Consider the following 12,717-nt stretch of genomic DNA (forward strand, 5'->3'; position numbering starts at 1 on the left):
CGCGTTGTTCCGCGACTTCCTCCTCGCACTGGATCCTATCTCTCGTCGAGCTTCCCACAAGCGCCAAGCTTCCGCGAACGTTCGTATCATATCAACTTTTTGCTATCCTACTTCCTCGAGCTCGACGACGAGCAGGAAATAATCATAAAAGCGCATTCGATGTACATCCTCTGATATCCTGGACACTCAAGTTCTTTTCTCGAATCCCTGTCATCTTAAGGAACGAAAGCTTGTCAGATTCAGACCGGAACGAAAATCGCTCTCTCAACGATGCTTCAATCGAGAAGACACTTTCAATCGGAGAAAATTTATTTCTCAATTTTATCGCACGAGAAATCTGTCACATTGAAAAAAAAGCGAATTCCTCTCTCTTGATGTCTTTTTATATTATTAATCTATCTCGAGTATACTTTTTGCGAATTTGGATGATTAAAGGGGAAGCGGGAGAGAAGACGACACAGAGTTCATTTTTTAATGTATCATTATTAATCGTCCACTGTCGTTTGCGTGACATCGTTATATTGACAATTCATCTATATTTACACGTTTCACATAATAATAATAATATTAATAATATTAATAGTAATCGCAATTGTATACCTCTACTACAAATATACAGATGTGCTGCGTGTGTGTTTGTGTATGTATACGCTGTGTTATCTTCTTGTTTTATACAAAAACGAGGGGAGGGAAATAGAAGTACGCGCCAGGGGAAAGTCTTCGCAATCTTCGTCGATATGCCTCGTCGCGAACGAAAGGCCACTATTCAGTAGGATACGGGAAGGGAGGACAAGAGGAAAGAGACGGTATTTTCTCAGACACATATCGTTGATTTAAATAAAAAGTAATTTAAATTCGGGAAAGTAACGAAAGGCAAAATCCTGACAAGATCAGGAGAAGAATGGAAAAAAAGGTCAGGGAAGGAATAAACGGGAATAATGGAAACCGTTCAACGATAGAGCGAGACGTATCGAATCGTCCGAAGAAGTGTAAGTACAAAAAAAATGACAACAGTTCTCTCTTTTATTACACAAATCGTAATTCGTACAACGTAATCTCGCATTTATACGCATGCGCTTCTCATTAACCCGGAGTCTGTACGCGCGCGACAGCAATTATTAAGGGAAATCGACGGAAGGAAGGAAAGGTCGAGAGGTGAAAGCCAGATGGCTGACGTTATACGTCCTTTTATTTATTTTTTTTCTACGCCTTCGCGCGCGAAGACCCGGAAGTAAGCCTGACTTAGTCGATACTTGCGTCTCGTTTATTTAATTATCATTATCTCGTAACAGGAACATCATCAATCTTTGTTCGCTACAAATTTCTCTCTCTATCATACATCGCACACGCGTTTCTAACGCGTTAATATCGTCATCACCGTTATCGTCGGCGCGCTAATCGTCTTATTAATTTTTTTTTTACGCCATGTAAAATCATCAATCGCAATCAGCAGTCACAAATAAATAATTAATTATCATCATCAATCGTGCGACCAACAACACGCAATACAATCGTCACTTATCTATCGCACGTTCGCGCGCCAAATCAGCGAGCGTGCCGCCGAAATAAAGCGTGGCCGGCATGAAAATGACGGGGAATTTTCACGAAAGCCGAACAGTGATATATTCGGGGGGAATGATCTTTTTTTCCATCACTTTACGCGAACAAACGCGGACCGATACGGATTGATTTCTCGCGGATTCATCCGTCCGGAGCGAATGATCGCAAATGGAAGGATGGCCGAATTCGCGAAACTTTAACTTTGACCTTAGTTCGACCGATTCCTCCGAAAGTACAGCCGGAAAAAGGCGATGGTACAGAAAGCTGAAATCTGAAAAAGATCTACAAAATTAAGAATGTCTTTTTTTTTAAGAAATTAAATTTTTCAGGTGTCCAATTTTTGGAGACGTCTGTATAAAGTGTTTATTTCGTCCGGGAAAAAATAGGTCGCACTATGATCAGATGTGAGAAGAAAAGGATAAGTCGATCCGATGTTCCTATGCGTTATCAGTTCTTTTCTCTTTCCCCCCCTTTCGGTTTTCCCCTCGAATCGTCCCTCACTGATTTCGGCACCGAATCGCTTCGAAATAAACCGCATCGTCGTCGAAACGCCGTTGTCGACGACGTCGGGTCTCTATTTCTCACTGTTCATTTTTACGTATATATATATATATTTTTTTATTTTATAATATATATATTTGCATAATTTATACATCTATTCGTTTATCTGTCCAAACGTACGTAGCGCGAATGTTTCGTCAAATGTCATATCTGGAGAATAGTCGGAAGATATTTTGTAAGAAATAGATTTTAGGTTTCTTGACACGAAGAAAAGCCGCGCGCGATTTTTTTCGGGATTTTTCAGACCGGCGGACGAACCATCGGTCTCTTCTTCATTTTCACTCATAACAAAAGTTCCACATAGTTCGATGAAAATATATCGAAGTATACATGCAGGTTTTCCTCCATAGAGTTTTTGATATCCTTATGTTTGCTATAAAACATTCCTCGCATTCATTGAAAGTTAGGAAATTACCCATCGATCGGCACAATCAAAGTGGCATTTCCGGATTAAAGGATCATCTTCCGTCCTTTTCGTTCAGTTGGAGACAAGTTATGAAACAGTTTAATGTCCGATTTCATCAACCGCGTTTAACTTTAATCTTAGTTCAACTCACTCTTTGTCTCTTTCTAAAGGAAGAGTTAGGAGATAAAGAGTGAGTTATCGTGAAATCGGTGAAATCGGGCATTAAGGACCTATACTCGAGTCACTCGACTGATTGGGGTTGTCGTTGAAACGGAAAAATCCAAAAAGTCGAGCGCACGTTCTCTCTTCCGTCAATTTTTCATCGAACTCAAATTCATTATCGCTGCCCTAAACTTCGGAAATTCACTTGGCGCCAATGAACCAAACAAAGGAATGTAACTGATTAAAAAAAAAAGAAAAAAGAAGAATAAGCATAGATCATAGACATATTAACATAGACTGCTCATAGGGTAGCGAGGAGTGTCCTCCTGAGAGAAAAGGATAGCATGAATTTATTTGTGTTTCTATCTTTTTCTGGCACACACAGACTTATTAAAGTCAATAACTTGAAATTACATCACAAAAAGACAGATACACAAGTTAACTTACCCACTTAGGTAACCCACTTAGGTTCCACTGCCTTATAAGCAGTCTATGTTGATATGTCTATGGCATAGACTTATAAAAAAAAAGAATGCGCATCCCTGTACAAAAGACTGTCCTAAACATTAGAAAGAGAGATCTCTCACACCATTGAAGGAGAGAGAAAGAGATCCGACCGACAGTCTTTTGTACAGCGATGCGCAGTCTATTTCTATAAGTCTGAAAATAAGAAGCAATGTTAATGCCAAACATTATTCTCGAAGACACAACATTGTTGAAGATGCTGATTCGGTTCAACTCTCTCGTTCGCGACTACGTATACACACAAATACGATACACATGCGCTCTCTTTCTCACTTTTTCTTCATCTCACTCTCTCGCATACATAAGATCGCTCGCTATCGCACTCTCGCTCTGATCGGCAGCCGAGAGCAGCTCGGTCACTCAAATTTGAAAAAAAAGAAAAGAAAAACTAATACCGGGAACATGAGATAATGCGATACGAGTTATAATAATATTACTAATAATAATAATTAATAGCAATCGCGATAATACAACATAAGTAAATAACAATAATAATAAATTAGTTCTGTACAGAGTTTCACGTTCGAGCACGATATATAATATTAATACCTAAGAAATCGGGTCGGCGATCTTCGAGGGAACCTGCCGACCCCCACAGCATCGCGTTAATTCTTCTCCTTCTCTCCATCTCTCGATCGAATGTCTTTGTCGCCAGTCCATCGTTCTTCTTGTCCCGGCGCAACATCGGGACGAAATGCACTACTCGTCGTCGGCGGCGCCGATCACGGATGCGCGACGTGTTTTTCGCTCGTAAAGGAGAATTGTGATCAAAAATTAAAAAAACAGGAAAAAGATGGAAAAAGAAAGGAATAAACGTTCACAGGCATCCGCGAGACGAAGGCGTCGCGGCGGCGGCGCCGCCCGAGAAAATCGAACGAGAAATCGAACAGGATGGTCCGTCAATTCACGCACACGCACTGGCTCTAAATCCCTCTCACATTCTTTCACCCTCATCCTCTCTATCACCCTAAATGGAGTCTACTATATATGTCCGGCGTCCGGAGGACACTACTACACCTCTGTCGCGAGCGTCGCCGCCAACGCGGCGTCGTGCCTGTAATGATCGTCTATCACATACACACCGCAACTGCTATTGTCCGTGGCACCATTACTACTACCACCGCCACCACCGCTTCCCGGTGGACCGCTACTACTACCACCAGCAACGACGGTGACGCCGCTGATGGTTTCCGATATCGTCGTCGGCCTCTTCATCAGCGCGGCCTCCGTAGCGCTGCAACAACTGTCCGTTGCATTGCCGGCAACTGCAGCAAACACGGATGACCTCTTGGCGCTTTCTAGGACCCCGATGCCGAGGCCCAGGCCGAGACAGTCCTTCTCCTTCTGGTAGAGATGGGCGGATGCCCGATGGGCAGCCGCTTCCGTGTTCAGCTGCTTCATCGTCCTCGTCGTCCGGCCATCCGGCAGCACCGGCTCCGGCTTATAACCCGAGCACGTGCTGTCGAGTGTCACGTCGGTCTGGAACGACGAATCTAGATCGTCCTGCCGCGCCGCGGAAGCGACGTTGTTCACGCTCTTGCTTGCCGTCCAGGTGTTCTTGATCATGTGTGCATCTCCCGTGCCTAGAGCGCAGACACTACCGCTGCCAGTGCCAATCAGGCCGCTACCGGCACCGCCGAGTAGACCACCGACGCTGCCGAGACCGCTGCCGCCGAGGCCACTACCAACACCACCACCGACGCCACCGACGCCGATGGTGCTGGCGCTACGCTTGCTCATACTACTGTGCACCGCGTTTCTCTCATTCTGCAGTCTCGCCTCCTCATCGGCCTTTGCCTGTTCTCGTTTCTGTCGTCTCTTCATGCACATCACCGCGACTGCGGCGAACAACGCAAAAGCCGGGACCGCCGTAGAGAGGGTCGCGATCATCACAACGTGTTCCGTGGTCAAGCTGGCATCCCTAGAAGCAACGTGCTTGGAAAGATTGCCGGGCCAGTGGCTTGAAGATGATTCAGCCGGCGGTGCTTTCCTAATCAGCAAGATCGTAGATGCAGATGGTAGAGCAGCCGGTGGTCCTACAACTGCGCCCGCTTTTTCGCCGCAAATATCGCCATGCCAGCCGTTCGGACATTCGCATAGGAAACCGTTGACGCGGTTCCGGCACGTGCCGCCGTTTCGACACGGTGAGCTTCGGCACTCGTCTACGTCCACGCTACAGTCTTTACCGGTGAAGCCAGGCTTGCACACGCAACGATAATCATTGATCCCGGAGATACATCTGCCACCATTCGCGCACGGCTTTGCCAGGCAATAGTCTACCTTATCTTGGCAGAGCTGGCCGACGTAACCCGGCACGCACTGGCAGCGGAAACTGTTCACCTGGTCCACGCAGGTGCCGCCGTGGCGGCACGGATTTTCCTCACAGTCGTCCTCATTAATCTCGCAGTGTTTGCCAGTGAAGCCGGTCAGGCAGGTACATTGATAACTATTGATGTAGTCGGTGCAAGTGCCATTGTTCAGGCAGGGATTCGGCATGCATTCGTCGATTTGTGATTCGCAGTTGGCACCCGTGTAACCGGGTGGGCAATGACATAGATAGCCGTGCATAGAATCGTCCTCGCATGTGGCATCGTGTTGACAGGGCGAATCCCGGCAAGATTTCGTCGTCATCTCACAGTGTGGACCGCGCCAACCGTGCGGACAGGTGCAACGATAGATACGATGTTGCTGCTGCTTGGAAGAAGATTCGGTGCCGTTGACGTAGCCGCTGCCTGTAGACGATTCCTGCATCGAGCAGGTACCCCCATTTAGGCAGGGCTTCGAGTGACAATCGAAGAGCGGCGTCTGGCACTCGGTGCCGGTGAAACCTGACGGGCACGAGCAGGTGTACAGGCCTTGACCGGTGTTGAAGCAGGTGCCGCCGTTCAGGCACGGCTTATGATTCGTGCAATAGTTGAGGTCCTGGTTGCAGAACAGTCCGCCCCAGCCTTCGTCGCACGAGCACTCCCAGGGTTTTTGGCAGCTACCGTGAAGGCAGCCCGGGTATCGGACGCACTGATTGCATTGCGGACCTTTCCAGCCGTTGTGACATCTGCAACAAAACGACAGGACGTGGTTCTTTAGTAACGACGCTCGGATGTTGACGCAAAAAGAATAAATAAAAAAGCTGACGTATATCATATGTATCTACAATCAGTAGGATGAATGGACGACGAAGATATGTCACGTTTTCGCAAAAAGGCTGAATCATCCTCTCACGAAGATAAATCATTCTCTCCTAACTGTACATAACATCGAGCCTGTCCGGGATAAGAATTTAGTGAAGTTGTCGCGCGGACGGATGATCCATGCGCAGCATTGGTGTTACTGAATTGGGTTAGACTATTAGCCATGTCATGCTGTTATGACGGAGATCCGTGAAGTGAAGCTGAATCTCCGTACTTCGATACTTTAGAGCTCCTACTCTTTTCCCCACGTCCCCTATCCTCTGTCGGTCACGAGGAGAGTTTCACCGGTGACGGACGGAAAGCAGTCACGGGCAAAAGAAGAGGGTCGAACAAAATCCCGGTGCACGAGGAAGACTCTCGCGAGGGGAAGGAGACGCGAAACAGAGAGACAGAGGTCGGCGACGAGCATCGAAAGACGCGCGCAAACGTGTACGATATACACACGACAAGTCAAGCGGGGACAGGACGACGGGAGAGACTTCTCGACACAGAGCCGAAGAAAGAAAAGATTTGCGCTCCGTACGCGGAGAGAAAGAAAGAGCTATGTAGTGACAGAAGGAATATCTTAAAGGTGAATAAGAAAGAGAAAGAGAGAGAGAGAGAGAGGAATAAAGAGCCGAGAAGGAAGAATGAAGAGGGTGACGTGCCAGGAGATGAGGAGGATATCGCCGGTCGGCCATTACACGCGGGGGTTATGCTTTACGAAGAATGAAGGGGAAAGAGACGAAGATAGCGAAAGAGGAAAAAGATGGAATGAGAGATGGGATGAAAAGAAGATGCTACGTGTGTACGCCGCGCACACATATACACGGTTACAGAGAAACAGCTTCACCGTGAGCGCAGGGTGCGCACGAGAAAGAGGAACGGGACGTGGAGAAGGGGACCCAAGGTGGCGCGAGCGGGAAGAACCAGCCGCCAAAGGATGAAGGAAGGGGCCCGGGACGCGAGAGAGTAAGAGAGGCGATAGCGCGGAGGACAACTTTGCGGAAAGCGGAGAGAGAGAGAGAGAGAGGAAAAGAAGCGGGACCGACGGTGCGGAGAGAGGGGAGGGAAGACCAGGAGAAGAGAAGGAGATAGAATTCTGACGCAGAGGTGGGGGATGAGTTGTCGAGTAGTGTGTTCCCACGGTTCGAGCCTCGGCACAGCCGTTCAGTATGCGGGTCAAGGAAAGGTTACGCTCTTCTATGTGTGTGTGCGTGTGCGCTCGCGATGCCCACTCTATTACTCGTACACGTCGCTATACGATCGCGCTCTCTCTTTCTCTCTCTCTCTCTCTTTGTCGCCGCGGTTCTATCGCAGTTGGAGGGAAAGAGAGAGTAAGAGGATGAAGATACGAAGAAGAGAGAGGCAGATAGAAAAAGATGAACGGAGAAGATCAAGAAGACGAGACGGCGGAGGGAAGAAAACTGCAGCCGTCGCAAAACTATACTATTAAAACCCTATGTATACGAAGAGGGAGAGAGAGAGAGAATCCGCCAGCGCCGCGACCTGAAACGAGTAAGAGAGAGAGGCAGAAAAAGGGTGCAAAAAGATAGAAAGGTGACGAAGAAAGAGATGGCGAGGGGAGACGGTGAAAAACGGGACGAAGGGGGTTGAATGCCGAGCGAACTGTGCCGCTCCTCTAAAGAGACGAAGATGAAGGAGGTACATCTACTACTTCTGTTTCTGCGGCTAGGCCGACAGAGTCGCGACTATGCCATAATTACCGCTGGGAGATAGGTCATGCACCGACGGAAGAGGGGGAGGGGAAAGGGATACAGCGGAGGACCGGCTCGCTCCTCCGGTTGGCCGTTATGGAAATTCCGCGTGCACGATATGCGCGAGGGCTCGGTTAAATGTCTCTCTTGCTGAACGAGATGAGAGAATGATCTCTCTCTCTCTCTCTCTCTCTCTTTCTCTCTCATCTTCTTTCCTTCTTTCGTCTCTCTCTGTCTCTCTTCTCTCCTCGATGCGAAGATACCGCGCCACGATTCGAGACGCGAGTGCGTTCTTTGACCTTTGTGTTATTACGCGGCCGGGATTTAAACGGGATGCCGAAACGATATATCGAGAGATCCACGAAGATTCGAGATTACATTTCTCGGATAAAAAAAACATCCGTGCTTATGTATCACTGAAATATGTACAGAGAACACAAAGTAACGTCAAAGTTCGTGAAACGCATCTTTTATATTAATTTCGTAAAAATTTCATGTGTCCAAACATGACAGGTGTGTTTTATGGTTTTATCTTGATCTTACCTTTTCACGACGATATCGTTCGACACTTTCACACCGAGAGGCGAGATCATATATTGTCGTTGCATCGTCATCAGTATTCGCAGTCGCCACACGCACGCACGACTCCGAAATTTCAATGGGAGGACGATGGCCGCGATTCGTTCGCGAGCGCGGGAACCTACGATATTCCACGGAGACCTATCGTCTTAAAAAAAAAGAGAGAGAGAGAGAGAGAGAGAAACGATCGTTATCATCCTTTCCGAGTATATACGCAAATATACGCCGCGCGACTGAAAACGAGCGTATCGTAATTCCATTCCCGCAATCTACGTAATTATCTATCGATCGAGGTGGCGTGCGTTAGCTATTGTCCGTACATGTGTTGGAGTGCGATCAAGGTTAACACGCCGATCAAATTCCGTTACACCCCGTGTAATGAAATTTTTATTCATCAGCTTTCGAAAAAAAGAGAGAGAGAGAGACTCAAGGCTACATAAAACCTGCCAAACGGAGGTAATGCATGTATCTGACAAAAAGATGATATATAAGATGATCCAATAATTATTGTCATCATTTTCTAAAATTATAGCGATTGAAGGAAAATTTATTGAAGAAAAATCACATATTATATATAAAGAAAAGAAACTATGAAAGTTTTCTCTAAATACAAATGTTCAGGAGATGTAAAGATCAGCTTTTACAGGGTATGATTTTTACAAATATTACGACTCTTCTAATATATTTTGCTATAAAAGTGTTAATGCAAAATTATCATCATAGTTTATACGAAATATATCTTCTTTATTTTAATATATTGTGACGTAAAATAAGAACCGCGAAGGAATTTTGCCGCAGGTTTATGCAGCTTACTCATTTACTTCTCCGCAAGAACGCGGGAAAATATTCGTAACGTAATAATAGTGAAATATTTACTAATTGATTTTTCAAAAAGAGGAAGCTAAAATTGGTCCCGCGAATCTCGTTGCATTCTCGGATTGAGTCATTCGGCATTCTCGGATACAAGCACGCATAGTTCGCATAGTGCGTTCGCCGCCGCGAGAAACTCTCGATATTCATGCCGGAGAACTCGCGGCGACGAGGCACATTTCGCGGTGCGGGAAAATCCACAGTCGTTCCTCCTTTCACAATCGTGCACCTTCGAACCTCGCGATGACGCGACGGCACCGATTTCAATGAAGGGAACGGCGCTCGAGAAGCGAACGTTGCAGAGAGAACGAGAAAGATATTAAAGAATCAAACTATTTAAAAAAGCCTTTCAAATATTAAATGGAAAAAATTATCCTCCTGCAAAAAATTAATGTTAAAGATTTGACTACTATATTTATATTTTATTTATAAACTAGATATATAATTTTTTTCTTTCAAAAAATTTAACAAATTTCGAAAAAGGAAAATTAGTGAGAAAATAATTGAAAAATCACGAGAACGAAACCGAGCGATGGATGAGACACGACTGGTGAACCCATGGCTGCGACTAACGGGACAATTAACCCCGGTCGTAGAGTAATTAGATGATCGAGTTAACTCCAAACCCTCGGGTTAACGCTGTCCGAGATTCTGTCGGCGAGAAACGCGTGACATTCGCGATGCATCCCTGAATAAGACGAGTCATCATATTACTTAACTGCGCTTCTGTATTCTGCACAATTGCTCTTGCTCACAGCAAAAATATGAGCCTTAATATTTGATATCAAATATGAAACATTCTTTGCGGAAAATTAATTACACGATTCTCTTCAAATATTTTTCTAAAAAATTTTATAAATTGAAAGATTTATCTATAGTAAAAATTGCAAATTGCAAAAGGTATATATAAATAGAATACACGTAATCTGCTGAAGAAAGGGGAGAAGATTAGACCGGAGTTATGCGAACGATTTTCAGCGCGAGTGCGGAAATTCGACGTCGAGGATCTCGGAATTTTGCCAAACGGCAAATTAAATTGGAAGGTTCAATGGCACGTCGAGCGGCGAGAGACAAAGACAGGGAAAAATGGAGAGAAAAGGGAGAAAAGAGAGAAAGACGGTGAGAGCGAGGGAGAAGAAAGAGAAAGGGGAGGAAGAAAGGGCAGGAACGATTGGCACCTCGGAAAGTGCCTCGTTAAAACGGGAAGGAGCCGGGAAGCTTCGAATTCCGCTTCGTTCTTCCTTTCCGTACTCGTAAAAGCGTTACAAAAATATGCGTAAGATAATATTATATACAATATATTACATATACACACACACACAATATACGAATGCGCACACTTGTAAATGCCGTCGCGAATGCGCGGCGTCGTAACAGGACCTTTACGTCCCTAAGGAGATCCGCGACGCGTATCTTTGGCCTTTAAATTAGCAGTAACATTATACCGGCATGCCGTGGAATTATTAATTAAAATTGTTGAATCGAAATTATTTAACAAAACAGGATTTTAATACTTATTCGTGCTCTTCGTGCTTCTTGTCGGCATAAAATGCATAACAGATTTATAGCATTTTAAGAGCAAATAAATTCGTTAAACCGGTGAACTATCGACTTGTTTCCTTACAAAAAGAGACAAAGAGAGAATGTCTTCAACTCGCTATATTACGAAATTTTAAGAATTACATGAGAAATATTATAACGATTATATATTAATTTTATTTGCTGCTTTAATTCACTCTAATAAGGGAATAATAAATATCAATTTTTAAAAATTGGGCTATTTATCACTAACGAAAGAAGACAGAAAAGAAATGTTTTACAAACAAAAGTTACTTTTTTGACTTGAGCTGTTTCTAACATTTAGCATTACACTAAACAATCTAAATAATTAATAAATAATTCATAATAATTAATAAATAATTAATAAATAATTTATCAAGTTCTATGTACATTTCAAAAATTTCGTAATTTCGTGATTGTTCAGGGAGCGAAGAGGGTGTATTTTCTCTATAGACGAAAATTCTGACATTTCGCGAGAGGATAGAATAAATAATTTCGGAATATGTAGTCTCCGCGCAGCTACATGCGTTACCGGCAACGTGACGTGGATCTACTGTGGTTTCTACAGCCGACCCGTGTGCTTTTTTCGGAACCGCGTCGAACGATAATTTACGATAGGTATGCGCGTAATTATTATCGCGCTTACATGCATACGCCGCGCCGGTGCATACAGAAGAGTGGATGCACCGTGTCGGGGCCCAGGAATTTAGTCGGTGATTGTATGAGGCAATGCAACGTACACAGACGCACGCATACACGTGCACATACGCATATACGTGCGTGGATACAAGTATTAAGTATACACACATATATATATATGTATATCTATATATATATACTCACATGCATTCGTTGGGTCGATTGCAGTGTCCGTGCTGTTCGTCGCATCCGGGCAGGCAGCGGGCTGAAATGAGTAAGAAAAAATCCAAGAGGTTAAGGCAACTCTCGGCGAGAGGTCGATCGCGTCCCTCACGACTGCACGAGCGAGCGGTGCATACGGTACGTGCATGTACGGTACGATGCATGCATATCACGCGTACGGTAGTATATAGTCCGTCCACCCTTATATATACACATGTATATTTCGAGATGTAAAATATCTTGTTTTTTTTTTCTTCTCCTTCCACGTTTCTATATCTCTGCAATTATATTCAGAAACACACAAGAGTGGGTAATTTGACTGATTCATCTCAATCGCTACTTTGTGTATACAATTTTTTTCGCGTGTGTATTTCTCTACATTTCACACACATTTTTATAAATTTATTTCTATATTTTAGAATATTATTTTATATAATAAGAAAAATATGTAATAAATGAGAGATGAGAGAAAGTGTTATTATGGTAAAAAATATTTCATATTTTATTATTTTATTATCTCACTATTGTATAAAATATTTATAATGAAAGATATGTAGAATAAATATTTAAAAAATATATATATTTAATGAAAATGTTATTTATTGTATTTCCATGAAATTGCATATCCATATCTCTTTATCTTTACTTCTACTTTTACTTTTCTCAAGTTAATAAGTTTTCAGAATACCCATTTTTTCTTTTATCTGCAAATGCTAGTGATAATAATAATTAATGTCGAGAACGCGCT

General features: G+C 44.0%; 1 protein-coding gene across 2 annotated transcripts in view; it reads right to left on the minus strand.

Moving 5' to 3' along the window:
• Positions 1-990: 990 nt before the first annotated feature.
• The window catches only part of Delta (neurogenic locus protein delta), a 78,494-nt gene continuing 66,767 nt past the window's right edge, over positions 991-12,717 (minus strand). For both annotated transcript variants that reach the window (XM_083102061.1, XM_083102060.1), the window contains exons 5-6: positions 11,952-12,012; positions 991-6,266 (exon numbers count right to left, since the gene is read on the minus strand). In XM_083102061.1, coding sequence (XP_082958187.1) covers positions 4,226-6,266; positions 11,952-12,012 — 2,102 coding nt within the window. In that variant the 3' untranslated portion in view covers positions 991-4,225. The remainder of the gene's footprint in view (positions 6,267-11,951; positions 12,013-12,717) is intronic.

Source organism: Camponotus vicinus, unplaced genomic scaffold, assembly GCF_025532165.1.
Source record: "Camponotus vicinus isolate PSW18456_S1 unplaced genomic scaffold, iyCamVici1.0 SCAF_6, whole genome shotgun sequence".
Taxonomy (NCBI): Eukaryota; Metazoa; Arthropoda; class Insecta; order Hymenoptera; family Formicidae; genus Camponotus; species Camponotus vicinus.